General features: G+C 44.6%; 1 protein-coding gene across 5 annotated transcripts in view; it reads right to left on the reverse strand.

Moving 5' to 3' along the window:
* The window catches only part of CAMK2D (calcium/calmodulin dependent protein kinase II delta), a 161,382-nt gene that overhangs the window by 13,051 nt on the left and 126,203 nt on the right, over nucleotides 1-22,128 (reverse strand). For all 5 annotated transcript variants that reach the window (XM_058192328.1, XM_058192329.1, XM_058192330.1 and 2 more), the window contains one exon: nucleotides 19,996-20,044. In XM_058192328.1, the coding sequence (XP_058048311.1) occupies nucleotides 19,996-20,044 (49 nt within the window). The remainder of the gene's footprint in view (nucleotides 1-19,995; nucleotides 20,045-22,128) is intronic.

The following is a 22,128-nucleotide window of genomic DNA, read 5'->3' on the forward strand; positions in this document are numbered from 1 at the left end:
GTCCCTCTCTATGGGAGCGTACGGGTCGGTGGGAGGCATGTGGTAGCAGCAGGCGGTCCCGTAAGTACCCAGGTCCTAAGCCATGGAGCGCTTTAAAGGTCATAACCAACACCTTAAAGTGCACTCGAAAGCCACAGGCAGCCAGTGCAGCCTGCGCAGGATCGGTGTTACATGGGAGCTACGTAGCTCCTCTATAACCCGCGCAGCTGCATTCTGGACTATCTGAAGCCTCCGAGCGCACTTCAAGGGGAGCCCCATGTAGAGAGCATTACAGTAATCCAAGCGAGAGGTAACGAGCGCATGAGTGACCGTGCATAAGGCATCCCGATCAAGGAAGGCGCAACTGCGGATCAGGCGAACCTGGTGGAAGGCCCCCCTGGAGACGGCCGTCAAATGATCTTCAAACGACAGCCGATCGTCCAGGAGGACACCTAAGTTGCGCACCCTATCCTTTGGGGCCAATAACTCGCCACCAACAGCCAGCCGCGGCTGCAGCTGACTGAATCGGGGTGCCGGCATCCACAGCCACTCCGTCTTGGAGGGGTTAAGCTTGAGCCTGTTTCTCCCCATCCAGACCCGTACGGCTTCCAAACACCGGGACAGCACTTCAACAACTTCATTGGGGTGGTCCGGGGTGGAAAAGTACAGCTGGGTGTCATCAGCGTACTGCTGGTATCTCACCCCGAAACCACTGATGATCTCACCCAACGGTTTCATGTAGATGTTGAACAGAAGGGGCGAGAGAATCGACCCCTGAGGGACCCCACAAGTGAGGCCCCTCGCGGTGACCTCTGCCCCCTGTCAACACCGTCTGCGACGGTCAGAGAGATAGGAGGAGAACCACCGATATACGGTGCCTCCCACTCCCAATCCCCCAACCGCGCAGCAAGATACCATGGTCGATGGTATCGAACGCCGCTGAGAGGTCTAATAGGACCAGGGCAGAGGAATAACCCCTGTCCCGAGCCCTCCAGAGATCATCCACCAATGCGACCAAAGCTGTCTCCGTGCTGTATCCGGGTCGGAAGCCGGACGGGAACGGGTCTAGATAGACGCCTTCACCCAGGTATTGAGGTAGCTGCCGCGCCACGGCACTCTCTACAACCTTCGCAACAAGGCGAAGGTTGGAGACTGGACGATAATTACCCAAAATAGCTAGGTCCAGGGAAGGCTTCTTAAGGAGGGGTCTCACCACCGCCTCTTTCAAGGCGGCAGGGAAAACCCCTTCCAACAAAGAAGCGTTGATAATCCTCTGGAGCCAGCCTCGTGTCACCTCCTGAGTGGCCAGTACCAGCCAGGAAGGGCACGGGTCCAGTAAACATGTCGTGCCGTGGAGCCTCCCCAACAACCTGTCCACGTCCTCGGGAGCCACAGGGTCAAACTCATCCCAAATGGACTCAACAAGACGTGCCTCCTCTCCCTCGCTTGGATCATCCCAAATTCGATCCAGACCGTCCCTCAGCTGAGCGATTTTATCGTATAGATAACCGCTAAACTCCTCGGCTCGTCCCTGCAAAGGGTCATCCCGCACCTCCTGATGTAGGAGAGAGCGGTGACCAAACAGGGCGGCCGGGCGGTTATCTGCCGATGCAATGAGGGTGGAGGCGAGGAACGCCGCTTCCTCATTGCCACAAGGTAGATCCAAGAATAGGACCAAACTAGTGACCGATCAGTTTCGGAGCGACTGGACCTCCAGGTGCTCACCAGGCGTCTTCTCCGGTGTTTCATCTCCCACAGCCCCTCGGAGAACCAGTCGAGATCTACGCCGGGTCAGAGGCCGCAGAGGCGCGACACCGTCCAAGGGCCCGCCGCCTGTTCCCAGGCCACGACCAGTTCCTCAGTCTGGGGTCTCAACCGCCACAGCAGCAAGTACCTCCAACAGCCAGCCGCGGCTGCAGCTGACTGAATCGGGTGCCGCATCCACAGCCACTCCGTCTTGGAGGATTAAGCTTGAGCCTGTTTCTCCCATCCAGACCCGACGGCTTCCAAACACCGGGACAGCACTTCAACAACTTCATTGGGGTGGTCCGGGGTGGAAAAGTACAGCTGGGTGTCATCAGCGTACTGCTGGTATCTCACCCCGAAACCACTGATGATCTCACCCAACGGCTTCATGTAGATGTTGAACAGAAGGGGCGAGAGAATCGACCCCTGAGGGACCCCACAAGTGAGGCCCCTCGCGGTCGACCTCTGCCCCCGTCAACACCGTCTGCGGCCGGTCAGAGAGATAGGAGGAGAACCACCGATATACGGTGCCTCCCACTCCCAATCCCCCCAACCGGCGCAGCAAGATACCATGGTCGATGGTATCGAACGCCGCTGAGAGGTCTAATAGGACCAGGGCAGAGGAATAACCCCTGTCCCGAGCCCTCCAGAGATCATCCACCAATGCGACCAAAGCTGTCTCCGTGCTGTATCCGGGTCGGAAGCCGGACTGGAACGGGTCTAGATAGACGTCTTCATCCAGGTATTGAGGTAGCTGTCGCGCCACGGCACTCTCTACAACCTTCGCAACAAAGCGAAGGTTGGAGACTGGACGATAATTACCCAAAACAGCTGGGTCCAGGGAGGGCTTCTTAAGGAGGGGTCTCACCACCGCCTCTTTCAAGGCGGCAGGGAAAACCCCTTCCAACAAAGAAGCGTTGATAATCCTCTGGAGCCAGCCTCGTGTCACCTCCTGAGTGGCCAGTACCAGCCAGGAAGGGCACGGGTCCAGTAAACATGTCGTGCCGTGAAGCCTCCCCAACAACCTGTCCACGTCCTCGGGAGCCACAGGGTCAAACTCATCCCAAATGGGCTCAACAAGACGTGCCTCCTCTCCCTCGCTTGGATCATCCCAAATTCGATCCAGACCGTCCTCAGCTGAGCGATTTTATCATATAGATAACCGCTAAACTCCTCGGCTCGTCCTGCAAGGGTCACCCCGCACCTCCTGTTGTAGGAGAGAGCGGGTGCCCCGAAACAGGGCGGCCGGGCGGTTATCTGCCGATGCAATGAGGGTGGAGGCGTAGGAACGCCTCGCTTCCCTCATTGCCACTAGGTAGGTCCTAGAATAGGACCTAACTAGTGTCCGATCAGTTTCGGAGCGACTGGACCTACAGGTGCTCTCCAGGCGTCTTCTCCGGCGGTTCATCTCCCTCAGCCCCTCGGAGAACCACGGGCCGGTCGAGATCTCGCGGGTCAGAGGCCGCAGAGGCGCGACACGGTCCAAGGCCCCGGCCGCGGCCTGTTCCCAGGCCACGACCAGTTCCTCAGTCTGGGGGTCTCAACCGCCACAGCAGCAAGTACCTCCAACAGCTCAGGCAGGGCTGTGGTCACGCAGCAAGGAGCCAGGTACGCGATCACCAAGCCCAACTGATTCCTATAGCCCCACCGCACATAAAGGGATTCACAACCGGCAATCTGAGGAATAGTGGCCTCCCTCGGCTCTAGATCCTCCTTGATAACAACCGCCACCCCCCCACCCCTACCTTGGACCCTCGGCTGATGAAATGCTCGGAAACCTGGAGGGCACATCTCAACCAGGGGGACCCCTCCCTCTGGGCCCAACCAGGTTTCCGTAATGCCCATAAGGTCCGCGGACTCCCCCTGAATAAGGTCGCAAATCAGAGGAGCCTTATTAACCATGGACCGGGCATTACATAACATCAGCCGAAGATCCAAGCTCTGAGGATCACGACCACCCGAGGAACGGGTAGGGACTGAGGGGCCGGAGCACGCGATCGCTTTCAGACATCGAACGCGTGCTCCCACAACTCGGTACGGCCCCTCCCCCCCGCCATATCTGCCTCTCCCACTTACCGTACAGATCGAACATCCCTCTAAACCTGGAACGTCCTCCCCCCCTGCCTTCAGACAAGATGGAATAGTGTCGCGAACTAGCACAGGGGCTGGATCCCTCCCGACGGGTTTTCACCCCACCCGTCAATCCCTCCCCTTAAAAACCCTTATTTAAAAACGGTTTAAAAACCCCACAGATTCTTCTTCCTCGATGCCACCTCTCCGGGTCCCAAGACCCTCGTTAAGGCCGCCATCGATAACCCGAGGGCCATTCCTGCGAGGCGGGGAACCTCGCAGTCGGAGAAGGTCAGCGGACGAATATTTCATGCTAAAAGATTAAATAACAGTGGGGAAAAAGGTGTTCCTAGCCACTTGATGTTATCGTAGCCTGTGGACAAAGTCAGGACAGTCACAAACCAGGGCCAAATGCCCGGTAAGGGTAATAAATAAGATGGAAGTTTGGCTGATGGATTCCGCCATTCAGTACTGCCCATAATGGATACAGCAAAAGTTTTTGCCCGCTGGTGCCGCCCATAATCAGGTCCAAGGCCGTCCACGATTGATGCCATCAATAAATAAATAAATACCGGGGACAGGAAAAAAGTTTTCAGCCGCAGATGTCGAATGATGGTATATATAAGAGTCAGCTAAAGTTCTAAAATCCAAAATGTCCAAGCTACCTGTGTCCAATGTCTGTGGTGCCGCTGAAAATAGTCCAGCAAAACAATCCAGCCGCCAGCCGCTGATGATAAGTGCGGACCATAACGCAGCCAGACAATCCCAGATGTTGCCAATGGAACCATCAGATGGGTGGAATCGTAGAAACCATGCTGCTGAGCCATGCCACTGAAGGATAGAGCGGCGGAACATCCAGCCGCCGATGGACATATGCGGCCGGCAGCAGCAAACCACGATCCAGCCCGGCCATTCCTAGCGAGCGCCGCTCCGCGCCCCTCCAGAATGGCCGGCGCCATCTACCGTTGCCGCTGCTGGTATCAGTGCCGCTGCTGCTGGTATCCAAGCCGCTGATGGTATCACTGCCGCTGGCCAGCCTACCGCACCCCCCAACTGGTCGCTGATGTCCGAGCGACCGCTGCGCCAGCCGGCTCGTTTCCGCGGGCCCGTTTCCGCGGACGCCAGCCAAAATGGCCGCCGGCAACCGTCCACCGCTCGCCCGCCTCTCCAGCCCCGTTCCCGGCAGCCGAGGGTCTAACAAGACCCAAAGATCTCATTTCGGCTGCCGGAAAGATGTTCTGTGGGGCGGCGGGCCCAGATAGCTTGAAAACACCCCCGAGGCATCGCGGCTAGAAAAAACGCCAACCCACCGCCTGCATGATTCTCAGATCGCCGCCATTTCCGCGCATGCGTAGAGAGGAGAGTGACCGTGCATAGGGCATCCTGGTCCAGTTTGAGGTTAATTCCAAGTTCTGCCATAGAGGCATTGTACAAAATTTATTGAGACATTAAAAACACCATGAACCAAGAAAATTTGACAACTTTTTATTTTATTTATTTATTTATTTATTTAATCGTATTTATATACCGCCCTATCTCCCAAGGGACTCAGGGCGGTTTACAGGCACTAAAAACAGATAAATAGAATATAAATACAATATAAAACATTTAAAAAACTTATTCTAAAGCCCGTCCAATTAAAAATAGAAATAAAACCCAATTTAAAACCCAAAATTTAAAATCTAGCTCAGTCCTGCACAATTAAATAAGTATGTTTTAAGCCCGCGGCGGAAGGTCCGAAGGTCCGAAAGCTGACGAAGTCCGGGGGGTAGATCGTTCCAGAGGGTGGGAGCCCCCACAGAGAAGGCCCTTCCCCTGGGCGTCGCCAGACGACATTGCCTCGCTGACGGCACCCTGAGGAGACCCTCTCTGTGAGAGCGCACGGGACGGTGGGAGGTATTCGGTCGCAGTAGGCGGTCCCGTAAATAACCCGGCCCAATGCCATGGAGCGCTTTAAAGGTGGTCACCAAAACCTTGAAGCGCACCCGGAAGGCCACAGGAAGCCAGTGCAGTCTGCGCAGGATAGGTGTCATATGGGAGCCACGAGGGGCTCCATCTATCACCCGCGCAGCTGCATTCTGGACTAACTGTAGCCTCCGGATGCCCCTCAAGGGGAGCCCCATGTAGAGAGCATTGCAGTAATCCAGGCGAGACGTCACGAGTGCGTGAGTAACCGTGGATAGGGCATCCCGGTCCAGAAAGAGGCGCAACTGGCGTACCAGGCGAACCTGGTAGAACGCTCTCCTGGAGACGGCCGTCAAATGCTCTTCTAGAGACAGCCGTTCATCCAGGAGGACGCCTAAGTTGCGGACCCTCTCCATCGGGGCCAATGACTCGCCACCGATGGTCAGCCGCGGATTTAGCTGACTGTACCGGGATGCCGCATCCACAGCCACTCTGTCTTGGCGGGATTGAGCTTGAGCCTGTTTCTCCCCATCCAGACCCGTCGGCCTCCAGACACCGGGACAGCACTTCGATAGCTTCGTTGGGGTGGTTCGGTGTAGAAAGTACAGCTGAGTATCATCCGCATACAGCTGATACTTCACACGAAACCACTGATGATCTCACCCAGCGGTTTCATGTAGATGTTAAACAGAAGGCGAGAGAATCGACCCCGCGGCACCCCACAAGTGAGGCGCCTCGGGGCGACCTCTGCCCCTGTCAACACCGACTGCGACCGGTCGGAGAGATAGGAGGAGAACCACCGATAAACGGTGCCTCCCACTCCCAATCCCCCAACCGCGCAGCAGGATACCATGGTCGATGGTATCGAAAGCCGCTGAGAGGTCTAATAGGACCAGGGCAGAGGAACAACCCCTATCCCTGGCCCTCCAGAGATCATCTACCAACGCGACCAAAGCCGCCTCCGTGCTGTAACCGGTCGGAAACCGGACTGGAACGGGTCTAGATAGACAGTTTCATCCAGGTGCAAGGGAAGCTGATATGCCACCATACTCTCTACAACCTTGCCGCAGCGAAGGTTGGAGACCGGACGATAATTACCTAAAACAGCCGGGTCCAGGAAGGCTTCTTAAGGAGGGCCTCACCACCGCCTCTTTCAAGGCGGCCGGAAGACACCTCCACCAAAGAAGCGATCGAATCGCCTGAGCCAGCCTCGTGTCACCTCCCGAGTGGCCAGCACCAGCCAGGAGGGGCACGGGTCCAGTAAACACGTGGTGGCATTCAACCTACCCAGCAACCTGTCCATGTCCTCGGAGCCACAGGGTCAAACTCATCCCAAATAATGTCGCCAAGACCACCCTCGGCGTCTCACCCACATCACCGCAATCTTGGTCCAGACCATCCCGGTTGAACGATTTTATCGTATAGATAACCGTTAAACTCCTCAGCCCGTCCCTGCAACGGGTCATCCCGCCCCTGATGAAGGAGGGAGCGAGTCACCAAACAGGGCGGCCGGGCGGTTATCTGCCGATGCAATGAGGGAGGAGGCGAGCTACGCCGCTTCCTCAATGCCACTAGGTAAGTCCTAGTATAGGACTTCACTAGTGTCCGATCAGCTTCCGAACGGCTAGACCTCCAGGAACTCTCTAGGCGTCTTCTCCGGCGCTTCATCCCCCTCCGCTCCTCGGAGAACCAAGGAGCCGGGTGGGCCCTGCGCCGGGGCAGAGGCCGCAAAGGCACGACTCGGTCTAAGGCCCCGCCGCGCCCGCTCCCAGGCCGCAACAAGTTCCTCGGCCGAGCCGTGAGCCAGACCTCAGGAAATGGCCCAAGCTCCGTCCGAACCCATCCGGGTCCATCAGGCGCCTGGGACGGACCCAACGGATCGGTTCCGTCTCCCTGCGGTGGTGAATGGCGGTCAGAAAGTCCAGGCGAAGAAGAGAGTGATCTGACCATGACAAAGGTTCAGTGACTATTTCCTTTAAGTCCAGATCTCTCAACCACTGACCAGAGAGAAAAATCAGGTCCAGAGTGCCACCCCCAATGTGAGTAGGGCCATCAATTACCTGGGTCAGGTCCAAGGCCGTCATGGAAGCCGTGAACTCCCGAGCCGCTGTCGATGACGGGCCGGAAGATGGCAGTTAAAGTCCCCATGACTAAAAGTCTGGGGTCTCAACTGCCACCCCGGCCAGCACCTCCAGGAGCTCGGGCAGGGCAGCTGTCACGTAGCAAGGAGCCAGGTACGCGATCAGCAAACCCATCTGACACCTATGACCCCATCTCACAAAGAGGGATTCGCACCCGGCAATCTGAGGCACAGTGGTCTCCCTCGGCTCTAGACTCTCTCTAATCACAACCGCCACCCCACCACCCCTACCCTGGGCCCTCGGTTGATGGAATGCACGGAAACCCGGCGGGCACATCTCCACGAGGGGCACACCCCCTTCCGTGCCCAACCAGGTCTCCGTAATGCCTATAAGGTCCGCGGAACCCCCCTGAATAAGATCACAAACAAGGGGGGCTTTGTTCACCACGGACCGAGCATTGCACAACATCAACCGAAGGCCCGGGCTCTGAGGATCCTGACCATCCGGGGAACGGGAGAAGTCCAAGGGGTCGGAGCGCGTGATCGCTTTCAGACATCGAGCACTTCTGGTTAAGGTATGGTTTAAACCACATACCAGAAGACTGAGTACTCTCATATTTGCAATAAGACGTTAATTATACAAACTATACACCCCCAGTGTATTAAGCCTATTATACACAATTTTACCTTCCTATTTGTACTAAATGCAATCTATACTTGCATATAAGCCCATCCACGGACAATCCAACCCTTGACTTTTTAACCAAAGTATCATGAAAGGTGGATAAGGCCATCTTTTGAATTTTGATATGTTTTAATCTTCACATTTGTTTTATTTATGAGTACATCAGTTAAAATTTTGAGGGTTAGCTTATCCACAGACAGGCTTTCTGTGAGTATGTCTGGGATATATTTTTAAAAGCTGAGGGAAAAACCTACTGTATATACTTATGCATAATTAATAGTGTATATTATCTGTGTATAAGCTGAGCCCTATTTTGGGGGGGTGTATTTAGACACCTAAAAGTTTTGAGTATACTGTATATGACAAGTGATAAGGATATTAGTTACATTACTCAACAGGGTTATATATAGTATTTCTTCCCTCCCCCCACCTTCTCAATTGCCACAACATAATTCTTTCTTTAGTTCTCTCCTTTAAGGACTGAGAATCATATTCCTTGGCCATGCATTTTCTCACTTTCTAGCTCCCATATTTCAGTAGGTCCTGTTGCAGGTTGGGGTTGCATTTTTCTGAGTTGTTTATCAACCCTTATCGGGTTATACTTTTTTGGGGGGAAGGAGAATCAATTATTCGTTGCTGATTGGTTGTAGCTGGTATACATCTTAGAATGCTTGTGAGGCTGTTAGGCTCTGGTACTTCTCACTTCACCTGTCCTCATTGCTCATTCCACCATATGGTTTACATTCAGTTTCAGCTCCTCCATGCACAACTTGCTTCTCCTTCAGTTTTTCAAGTCAACTCTTTTTCTTTCATCAACACCCATACTGTACGCCTTCAAAATTTATCTTCATTTCTCTGCAGCACAAGTGTGACCCTCTCCATTGTTAAAATCCCAAGGGACACAAAATCATAGAGAGGGAAAACTCATGTTGGCAATTTCAAGTTTTTTTCTGTCACAAACCTGCTTCAACAAAGGTTTCAAACCTACTGATTAAAGCAAGAGCAATTTATCTCCTAATTTTGTACGGAGCCTACATCTCCTTGTTATATATGCTTACAACCACAACTGAGCCCTAAATTTCTGTTGTTAAGGGAGACATTTGTTTTGTCCTATTTTATGACTTTTCTTGACTCAGTTGTTAAAGGAGTCATTGCAGTTGTTAAGTTAGTATCCTGATTGTTAAGTGAATCTGGCTTTCCCATTGACTTTGCTTGTTAGAAGGTCACAAAAGGGGATCACATGATCTTGGGACACAGCGACGGTCACAAATATGAACCAGTTGCCAAGCATCTGAATTTTGATCACATGATCATGGGGATGCTAGAAAGGTAGTAACTGTGAAAAACGGTCATAAGTCACTTTTTCCAGTGCCATTGTAGCTTTGAATGGTCACTAAATGAACTGTTGTAAGTCGAGGACTACCTTTATTCAGTCTGTACAACTAATTCAGTTTTGTAGAGTCCTTGCTTGTTGTTTGCTTGTAGATGTTTCCTTAACTGACTAGGTAATATCATCAGCCCACAATCTCCAAGCAATCAGCCAAGATAAGAGAGCATCAAGGACTTCACAGTTTAGCTCTGAGTTACATACCCTATATTTACGAGTTACATACCCTATATTTTTTTTCCTTGGTATTTCAAATTTTCTTGTGAATCACAGGTAGGAATGATCTGCATATTTGTATGCATATGATGGTAACTAATTATCACAAAGGTTGACTTTGATGTAAAGGTAAAGTGCTAGGTTTCAAACTGCTAGGTTGGCAGAAGCTGGGACAAGTAACGGAAGCTCACCCATTACGCGGCACTAGGGATTTGAACCGCTGAACTGCCGACTTTCGATTGACAAGCTCAATGTCTTAGCCACTGAGCCACCGTGTCCCTTTGATTTTGTTGTAAATTAACACAAATGAACCAGATATTTCAACTTGTACTTTAAAAGAGAACAAAACTAAGCCCTTAGTAAATGATGAATTTTCTACAGGTAATCCTCGACTGTTCATTTAGTGACTGATCAGTTACAATGGCACTGAAAAAACTGACTTTTTTTTCACATCTATGACTGTTGCAGCATCCCCATGGTCACATAATCAAAATTCAGAGGCTTGGAAACTGGCATGTACTTATGACAGTTGCAGTGTCTTGAGGTCATGTGATTATTTTTTGATAACTTCTGACAAGCAAGGATAAGCCAGATTCACTTAAAAACTGTGTTACTAACATAACAACGTAAGTGAATCACTTAACAACTAAGGCAAAAAACGTTTGTTCAATTGGGGCAAAATTCATTTAACAACTGTCTTGTTTAACAACACATATGTTGGGCTCAATTGTGATCGTAAGTTTAAGACTGTATAATATTACTTGTATAGTATTCAGTGAATACTCAAAAAGAACATTCCTAGCAATTTGCCCATTAGATCTTACAATTAATTTTTAAGAATTAGTTTAATTCTCTCTTGATGTTCTGTCTTGATGTTTATAGGACATGGCCTTGGAAATCATCTAGGTGGAGATAAAATGAAGGAAATATCATATTAAGGAATGGTATATTTTAACTGGAGAGGTAAAAGCATCTCCATATACAAGCATCCCATCTGACAAGAAACCACAATAAGTGGGCATATTCATGAAATTGAGCAGGTACAGTAAATTTACTAGAATATGAACTCTTTCTTGTCATATATGAAGTCCATAAAAGTTGCAATCTAGGTCACCCATCTGCAGTATAACATCCTCTAAATCAGGGGTGTCAAACTGAAGGCCCGCAGGCCAGATTTGGCCCACAGGGTGCTTAGATCTGGGCCGCAGGTCTGCCCTAGAAACAGCAAAGGACTGGCCCCAGTGCCTCTCCCAGAGAAAATGGAGCTTGGGAGGGCCGTGCACAGCCTTCCCAGGCTCCATTTTCAATCGTGACGGCCTCCTGCAACCCCCTGCTAGTGAAAGCAGAGCCTGGGCAGGCCATGCCCCCCACTCAAGGTCAAACACAACCCCGATGTGGCCCCCAGTGAAATAGAGTTTGGTACCCCTGCTCTAAATTGCTGGGGAAAATAAACTAACTTTGGACAATTGTAGATAAATATGATGGGCTATTTTCATACCACATATTTGGTTGAAAATTGACTTAAGCTTGATTGCGTTAAGACTATAATTTGATTACTGGTAAACAGTCTTTGAATTTCATACAGAAAAAAATCATAAGAAATATTTAACTTTGAAAAACAGATTATTCTGACATTGCTTACTACAAAAAAGAAGCCAGGGACTCTTTTTAATGCATGTAAATATTTTTATGTTGCTTTTAAACAGCATGAACAATTCTCTGTACAGTGATCTGGCTTTCATATTTCTGGATCTCCAAGCAATTCATTCAGTAATGAACTAGCAAGAGTATTAAGATAGCTGATTCTCTCTTCAATTTCCTAAGAAGCAAAGATCCTCCTGAGATTCAATGCATGTTTAGTGAAAACGCAAACACTTCATTCCCTAAAATGAAAACCAATAAAGTTACTGTATATCTTTTATTCAAACGTACTAATGGATATGGGTAACTCTTCAATTGTAACAGTTGCATTAGAATAACTGACACCTGGCTACAGGTAAATAAATAATTACCCTTTCCCAAACATGTAAATACTACTTCTCCATTTGGCCTGAATCTTGATTACAGATATGGGATCACTGCCATGGAAAAAGTCTGTTTCAAATGCAACGGCAAGATTTTGGGAGAGCCAAAAAGCCAAAAATTTATATTCCCACATATTTTAGATTCACTATAAAATTGCTAGCCAGCACTGAGGAGGCAATTTTTTTTATAACTATCTTTAAATTAGTGACACTATAAGTGAGAACACACCGCATGTGAATTTCTGGGATAGGTTCTTCTGGGATCAACCGGTTATTTTTAATATTGACTATAATTTTTAAACATTTCTTCTTTTGTAACATCTTGTCTTAGACTCTAACACAATCGCTGTTCAAAAACAGAAAAATGAGACCCTGCTCCTGATGAAATCAACTCAAGTCAAGGAATGAGTTTGATTAAAAATGGTAGGAATCATCATTGCATCCTTTCTCTCTTTCTTTTCTGCCATTTCCCTCCATTTTAACAGCAAAGAAATCCTTACTCTGAGAAAAAGACCATGGGAAATAAGAAGATGGGAAAGGATATTCTGTGAGTTATCTTTTGTGAGAAATCTTGGGACTTGCACAGGGGTGAAATGTTACCGATTCGGAGTGGTTCGGCTGAACTGGTAGTGATGGCAGCGCGAGGCTCTGCCACCCGCCCAGTCGTCATGTTTTTTACCCCCTGTACATGCGTAGAAGGGTTTGCGCAGAAGGTCCGTGCTTGCACATGCACTTCTGAATCGGTGAAGAAGGTAAATAGATTTCATCCCTGGGCTTGCAGCTTACACCTAATTACACCAGGAAGGATTTGGAATCATAGAGGGCCTCCAACCATTGCTTTTCTTTCATTCTCAGTACAGTACAAGGCTTTCCTTTTTGGGAGGAGGGGGAGAAAGAAATCAAGGAGTTAATGGGAAGATTAAAAAATAATTAAGATTTCAAACAGATTCTGGAATCTGAGATCTACCCAATGTATCTCCAGTCATAAAAGCTAATTGAGATGACTCTGGATCTCTTAGCTCAGTGGTGTCAAACTCACAGTCGTGTTGTCATCACATGATGTATCGCGACTCCCCTCCCACTTCGCAAAACTGGGGTTGTGAATGGCCAGTGCGTGACACATCTGGCCCACGGGCCGTGAGTGACACCCCTGTCTTAGCTTGAATCACTTCACAGGGTTAGTTTCTGTGTGGAGCACAAAGGGAGAGATGGTACCCTGTATCCCTGAAAATAAGACATCCCCTGATAATAAGACCAATTGGGCTTTAGAGCACATGCACTAAAATAAGCCTACTCCCTAAAATAAGTCCTCCCCGAAAATATTTAAATGCAGAGCTGGAAATCAGGTAAGACAGCAAGAAGAGCCCCAACTTACTCCACGCGCCCCAATAAAACCTCCCCGAAAATAAGGCCAAGCACTTATTTCAGGGTTCAAAAAAATATAAGACAGGGTCTTATTTTTGGGGAAACACAGGTATGTATGTTACCTTGAGCTCTTGGAGGAAAGACAGGGTTTAAATCTAATAAACAAACAATCCTACATTTGAACTCACTGAATTTTTTTTTTAACCTATACCTGGGAAACGAGACGCATCTCAAGTATTTCTACATAAGCAAGACACAGACCTGCTTTCCTGGGGGAGGTTTCACTCTCCCTCTGTGCCCAAAGTTTGGTTATGGATGCTGTGTAGAGCATCCTCATTAGCCTCATCCATTTCACAGATGTTTTCCGAATCAACAACACCATCTAGAAAAGGGCTGCAATATCCATCTAATAAGAAGAAAGCCATATTAACCTTTTCTATATACTTTAGGAATGAGATGCTTTTGGTTTGCAAACCTAGTGATTGCTTTGTAATCTGTTTCTGGAACGCACTGATATCTCTCATTTAAAATGCTTCACATTTTCCTGTCCACGGATATTTCTTTAGTTTGTAGCAGAGATTAACATCCAATACAGAATTCTATTATGCTTCATAATAAGGAACTAATGTGGTATTTCCCGTCCATTTAGTAAGATTTTGTTTTTAGTTTTTAGGTCTGGGCTTCAAGCTCTAGTGTTTTTAGACCTTTATTAAATGAACGAAAGATTATTGGGTGGAAATCAAGTCAGGGTTCAGAAGACTTGCAGGGACTCACTTAAATGGAGCCTCTTCTCAATTTCATAATATGCCTATTTAAATGAAGTACCTGTAGTCATACTATTATTTAGAATTCACACTGGTTTACATCAGGCCTGTCAGAATATGTTTTGTCCATATATATGTATGCTACTCCAAAATGCACAGAAGTCAAATATTTGTACTCTACCAAGGTTTATTTTTATTCTGATGGAATTTAGACAGGAAACCTTTTCTCTAAATATTCAAAGTGGGGGTTCATGGATTTCAAGCAAATTCTTTGTTTAAAAGAAAATATGTTTTATTTAAATATAATTGCTTTCAATTATGCTTTTAAAAATGTGATTATTACAATCTGTTTCTAGCATAACTATTGAATGTTCCAATTTTACAGCAAAGCCATCTGTCATTAAAGTTTTACTTTTGGGAATTTTCAACTAAGAAAGTCTCTCTTATTTTTCATATCCATCTAGATATCCATATATCATTCCCCCAATAATATATTTTTATAATTTCAATTTGAATATACTTCATTCTATAAGCAATTTCAGTCTTTGGCACTATTCTCTAGTGCACTTATATGTGAATTAAACTTGAACTTCTTTTCATTCTATGCGTGTAAAAATGGCTACCCTGATTCAGATCACAGGAAGGATAGTTCAGTTATCTGTCTGTCAAAGCAATCATATATGATCAACTAATATGTGAGTAATTATTTTTTAAGTTTCATGAATGGAAACTTAATTATGGAAGTAAGAAAATATATTCATTCACATCAACAAGAGAAGCAACAAGTCTTCAAATTACAATAAGTGCCTATTTTCACTTCACCTCTAAACTATTTTTAAATGACTCATCTCTTAATTCCATCTGGGAATGGATTAGTAACTACATGGACTTCATCTCTCAACTTACACAAAGGAGAGGGAGATGTGGACTGAGAAGGCTCATATTCAAGCAAGATATCCTGTGCATCTGCCAAATTCTTGAATCCTGCCATTGAATTGATGGAAACACAACAGTTGAATAAAGATGAAGCTATAGAGCATAAGGAGAAGCAGAGACATTGACAATAGGAATAGCTACTAAAAAACAACAACAAGCAACCAGAACAACTCTGAATAGGATAAAGGTATCCTTTAATGTTGAACACCTATTTACAAGGATCTTACCAGACTGACTGCCCTCCCTTGGGAAACAGTAGATTTGTAGTAGTCTTAAGCATGAAATTCTCAGACCTTTTCTTCCCCAAATCGACTCTATGCTGGAATGTCTCTTTACTCCCCCACTGGAAGGACTCCCTCTACTTCAACCGATGATTCCATCAGAGAAGGAGAATGATGAATAGAACTTAATACCTACATGTGACCCTCCTTTTTGAGAATTGTATTGGGGGTGGAGGGAGATAGATGGAGATAAAAGGAAAAGAAAAGAGGGCCAGAACAAAACCTCAAAGTAGTAATTTAATTACACACAACAAATGAAACCAGTACATTGCAACATCAATGTATAAGAAAAACAGAGATGGAAAAATCTCATTTGGTTTCAATTTACATTCCAGTAGCATGAAAGATATTCTTAGATTCCCACCATGTTATATAATCTTACAAAGATAAATAATTATCACAAGAAACAAAGTCAATATACCTTGTCTGTTTATAACATTGTGATCCAACTACAAATAATATAAATCAGTAAATAAACCTCTAATTAATACATGACTTTCATTCATTATGCTGAAGTTTACCAAATATAGGGGAAAGAGAGATTTTATAAAATGCATGGAAGTATCTTGTGTAAGAATAAGAGTATCAAAATCTGCTGCAACTAATCTAGTTGTGTACCATTAAATCTCCAAAATATTACATTATACTATTCTAGCAGTTTTCTGGCTATAATGATGAAGTCCAATGCATAATATTGAATGAATAAATGAATCTTATTAAATAATTAACCCTAAAACCAGGACTTGTAAAACAAATAATGGATGTAATAGTTTACATTATGTTATACAGTCTTTCCATGCTTAGGAAGATACTAAAAGGCTCCCCCTTTTTTAAAAATATTTTTTACATTTTTATTTTGACTAATTTCTAATATACATTTAATTAAGGATAGGCACAACATTAATATTTATAAAATTTGTCTGTCACTGTTGAGAAAATCTTGTACTGAAAAATCAATCATACAACATGGTGAGATACAGTATCCCAGAATTTAGGATTTAAAAAAAACAAAACAAACCCTTGCCTAGGAAGCCATTATCAGTATGAGAAGGTCTTCTTAACTCTTCTTTTCCCTACACTTTCTCTCCCTATCACCGTGATGGCAAATCTATGGCACGCATGCCACAGGTGGCACGCGGAGCCATATCGGTGGGCACACGAGCTCCGCTCCAATGTGCATGTGTGCACCGGCCAGCTGATTTTCAGGCCCTCTGAACCCACTGGAAGTAAGGAAACACACTGTTTCCAGCCTCTGGAGGGCCTCCGGGGAAGGCCCGTTTTTCACTCTCCCCAGGCTCCAGAGCTTTTCTAGGCCTTCCCCAACGCTCTGGAGGCCCTCTGGAGGCCGGGAACAACCCATTTCCCAACTGGGGAGAGCGAAAAACGGGCCCACCATGCCATCGCGTGCCAAAAGCATGGGAGCGTGGGGGGGGTTGCATGCACATGCACGGGGGGGATAGAATTATGGGTGTGGCATGCATGTGGGTGACCCCCCCTGTGCTCCCCCCACTTTTGGCATGTGATGGCAAAAAGGGCCTGGGTACTTACGGGACCGCCTGCTGTTACCGCATGCCTCCCACCGACCCGTACGCTCTCACAGAGAGGGACTTCTCAGGGTGCCGTCCGCCAAGCAATGTCGGCTGGTGGCCCCCAGGGGAAGGTCCTTCTCTGTGGGGGCTCCCACACTCTGGAATGAGCTTCCCCCGGGTTTACGCCAAATACCGGACCTTCAGACCTTTCGCCGCGAACTGAAGACACATCTTTTTATTCGCGCAGGGCTGGCTTAAGTTTTATCGATTTTAAATTTCTTATTATTAATTTTAAATTGGGGTTTTAGTTTTTTATATATTTTAAAGTTCTTAGGCTGATTATAATAAGTTTTTTAACTTGCATTTTAAATGGTATATTGTATTGTTCCTTTTTTACTTTCGCCTGTACACCGCCCTGAGTCCTTTGGGAGAAGGGCGGTATAAAAATCAAATCAAATAAATAAATAAAATAAATAAATAAATAAAAGGTTAGCCATCACTGCCCTATCAGCTACCTGTAATGTATATCTACATATTACTAAAACGTTGATTCCTGTAATCTTTTCCCGGGTGAAATAGTGCACTACAGGGTAGGGTTAATACTTCAAAAGAGCTAACTTACAGAATGCGTCCAAAATCTCGGATCAATGATTCCCATGGAATTTGGCAAATTTTATAACACATTTTATGACATAAATCAATTTCATATTATGAAGCAATTTATGATATAATACAAATGGTGTTTCACCATGCTATATCGTTCAGGATGCACTATTTTCACAGCAGATACATCTCTGAATGTATCCCTGCATTTCTAGTAAAGGCAGTAGATTAGGAATTCTGTCATTAGGTATTCAAGGAACTAGCTCTGAAATGGTGACCCAGCATCCAACCCTATTTACAAAGGAGTGCTCCATCTAGAAAAATACGCCTTTGAACTTACATGGCAAAGTCTTCTTCAGCCATTTAATTTTGGATGGATCAAAGCTGTACAATAAATGCAAGGAACTGATGGCTACTTAAGTTGTTATTATTTCCATCATTCCCTAATGAGGAGTGTGTGCTAATATCCAAATGGCCAGAGTCTTCCATTCATACCTGAATTATTTTGAAAGCATGCTATCATAATAGAAGGAGTCAGTCAAGACTTAAAAAAATTACCCAGAAAACTACAAATACTAGCATCTAAACAGGTTTTATTTTTGAAAATGCTCCATATAGCTACTGTATATCGATATTATTATCTATGTCTGCATCTGTATCTATAAAGGTCTTTGATATGATGTTACTGTCAGACCTTGCACTTGCAAGACTAGAAGGGAAACTTTTGGCATCACACAGATTTCCCAGTAGAAGATCCAGATTAAGAGACTGCGCAATCTGTAGCGGGAGGGGAGGGGACTGTGCTATTCCCAAGATTCAGGGTAGTCCTACATTAGAATATTTCAGGATGTAGGTAAGAATTATAGCTTTAGTTTGGCAAGATTCTGTCTATTAGGTATAAGAAAATAAAGGGTGAAACTCGATTGGGTCTTGCTATCTCATCTCTTGGCTTGTACCTGACACTGTTTAGATACAGATTAACAGAGTTGGAAGGGACCTTGCAGGTCATCTAGTCCAACCCCTAGCCTTTTTCTCAATCTCTTGGTTGAAAAAAAGAAAAGAAGTTTTCCACCCAACCCTTGCAGTTATGGCTATCTCAGGGCCCCATGGTCATGGTGCCCATGATGATCACTATCTAGGTGCTTTGCACTGGCATGCATTTATTACACTATCCCATAGTCACTTGCCCTCAATTTCCAACTTCACAACTGGCTCCCCAAAAATAGAATTAATGGGAATAGCAGCCATGGTTATACATCTATCTACAGGTAGTCCTCAAATTATGACTGTAATGGAGCCTATACATCACAATTGTAACTATGATGGTCATAAACTGTCTTGCTCAGATATTTATATAACATGTGACTGACTCAATTTTGCACCTTTTTTTTTGCAGCGATTGTTAAGTAAATGCCACAGACATTCAGGAAACCAATCACTCACTATGGGTGTGGTTTTGCTGAAAACCAGAAATAAATGCCAGTTTTTGACAAAAGAATCGTAAAATACGGTCACATGACCATGGAATGCTGTAAAGAGCCGTAAATGCAGCCTGGTTGTGAGCACTCAAATTACAGTCATGTGACTGTGCATGGATGGAGGGGGGAACCATTGGAACTTCAAATCTGTCATAAGTATCCATCAGGCAGGTCCATCAGAACTTTAAATGACCAATTGTAAGTCATGGACTGCTGGTTTAACTCAACTGAAAAGGTGTAAAAATGGAAAAGTCTGGACAGTTTATACATCTGCCCATAAACACAGCAATAATTTATCTATAATATACTCTACTTATTTACTTTTAATTTAACAGAAATCCAGGCCAAACAGTGAAACCAGGTCACATGACCAATGATGAGATTTTATCTGAGATTTTATTATATCATTCAAGTTTTTCAGAGAACATTGTTCTGTTGAAAAGTTTGGGATACAAACGGATACACTTAGCTGGTAGAAGAAAGCAGCATGGGAATACTTTCACAAATACTATACATTTAAATAAGAAACAATTTGTTTTTTGGACAGTGTAGCAACCGAAGAGCTTATGAAACCAAGAAAAATATATTCCAAGAAATCTGAGGAAGCAGCACAACTATGGCATGGAATCCTGTCCACAATACACCTGCCAATTAACATAGGGTGTGTTCAGGTTCAAGGCTAGCGGATAATAGTTAAAACAGCAAAAACAACATATAGTGCTGGGAAAATAAATTACTAAAGTTCTAAAGTCAACAAACCTCTGAATGTGATGTAAATGCTGTTATACGGACAAATGAGTTGATGCATCCCACCTCCTATTCCTATTCTATTAATTTTTTTTCTAACATGATAATGAATTTTTTTACTTCGCGCGTTAAACAAATAATACCAAACATGAGCAACTGTTATATTTGTATAAAAAATATGATATCTCTTCATATCATACCTTTTACATCTTCATCTTCAATGGTTGTGTTGGAACTCTCTGTTGATTCCTGTGGAGTACAAGAGTAATTCATTAAAGGATCCCACACTCTTAACATCTGCTTTGGATGTATGGTATTAAACAAATCATGCAAAGCTCTGAAGCAGGCCATATGAATTTAAGACTTAGACAAATAATCACAGTGAATGACGGCTTCTGGTTTAAGTCAAATATCAGGCAGTTTGAAAGGAACATTAAAAGAGATGCATTTCCTATTGACCTATGCTGGACTTCATAGGAACAAAAAGGAAATACAACTGTGAAGAATGAACAGATTTGGTTTTCTTAAGCCCTTTTGACACTTTTTAGATAAATGGTAGCAAAATTATGAACATTGGCTGTCAGAACTAGTCATTTAAGACTGGCAAACACTGAACATAGAGCTAAATAGTCCCTATAAAAATAGGCTAATACTGTAGCTCGATCTACAATCTTTTAACAATATTGTAGACCTAGAAAAGCTCACATTGATTTGACCTTGACATAATCCAGTCTGCGGCATTTATTTACTCGTATTCTGCCTTTTTAAATTATTTCTACCTAACTCAAGGCAGCAAACACACCTTCCTTCTCCAATTTTCCCCACAATAACAAACCTATGAGGTGGATTGGGCTGAGAGAGAATGACTGGTCAAAAGTCATTCACGGCTTTCGTGGCTAAGATGGGACTTGAACTCATGGTCTCCTGATTTCTAGCCACAAGACCTAATTGGCTTTCCATTGCTAGGATTCAGATTACTTTACAATCAAGATGTCCCACTTGTTCAAGGGCCTTTGAGCATGTGTTTCTTAAACAGAAGCAGCTCTTACCCTGCCATTTCCACTTCCCCTGATGATATGAAAATGGGAAGTTTCAAGACATGATGTTGTATAATAGGCTTCCAGTCCTGAATGCACAAAGAAAAGTGTTGCTTTATTAAAGCTTTGACTAAAATTATGGAGACCTGGTAGGATTTAAAAGAATTTGCATCCTTTGCTGAAACAGCAAAGTCCAATCTGGGTGTTGATGATTTACAAGGATTCCTATGAATATTATATTTTTCAGTCTTGAAAATGTTGCAGTACAAATATAGCTGAAATATAACTGAGACTTTCTATTTTGTTGCAATAATTAAAAAAATAATATATTCAATAGAGAAGTAGTTATTGGCAAATTATATAACACAGATGTGCTCAAAAAATATCTGTGTTTATGTTTGTTTCTTGTGAAATTTTCACTCTATCCTTTTCAGACATGTTGTTCTCTGCCAGTTTAAAATTACTAGTTTCTCAGACAGCAGATTTGAAAAGCCTATTTTAGTATCAAAAAGGCAAGTACCTCTGATGTTTGATGGATTATAAATAACAAAAATAGTTAGTTGATACAGTTAAAAGGACACTATCAAAGATAGTAAAAAGTATAGCCTTATATTTTTTTTCAAAAAATGACTTTGCAAAGATTTTTTATGAAACTTGGCAAAACAAAAAACAAAAGCAGAAAAATAAATAAGATTAAGAAATAAAATAAAAAGAAATAAAATAAGAAAAAGGTATTAACTTCATTTAAGTATTAAGGGTGACTAAGAATTATGGGGCACTTAGACCCTTAAAAGTATGCTTAATTAAGCACAATTCTTATAACCGAAGGATAAGGTCAACAGATCGTCAAATATAGGTTTGCACAAAGTATACACTTGTATATGACTATTGGTTTAACCACTTGAGATAACTAAGATTCATTACCAGGTTAAAAAAGAGAGAACTCTTTTGTTCATATCCCAAAAGCATATGTGGAAAAACTACAACACTGTATTAAGTTATTTAGATTTATAAGTCTTAACTTCTTTTAGATGTCTCATTGTTTGGGATAAACATAATTCACAATCAATATCAACAGTTCTTGGTAGTGTCCTTTCTTTCTGTAATGCTAATTCAAACAAACATGTATTGTCAGCAAGATATACACACACTAACACATGTGTCAGTGAATGCCACATCATCCCAAATATTTGTCCATCCATTGAAAATAAACCACCATGCTCTGACTGGTTGAAAAATGATATATACAGAGAGTTGCTTGGTTATAAAAGTCACTCTTAGAAATGATTATGAAAC

The sequence above is a fragment of the Ahaetulla prasina genome, chromosome 8 (assembly GCF_028640845.1).
Source record: "Ahaetulla prasina isolate Xishuangbanna chromosome 8, ASM2864084v1, whole genome shotgun sequence".
NCBI classification, from domain to species: domain Eukaryota; kingdom Metazoa; phylum Chordata; class Lepidosauria; order Squamata; family Colubridae; genus Ahaetulla; species Ahaetulla prasina.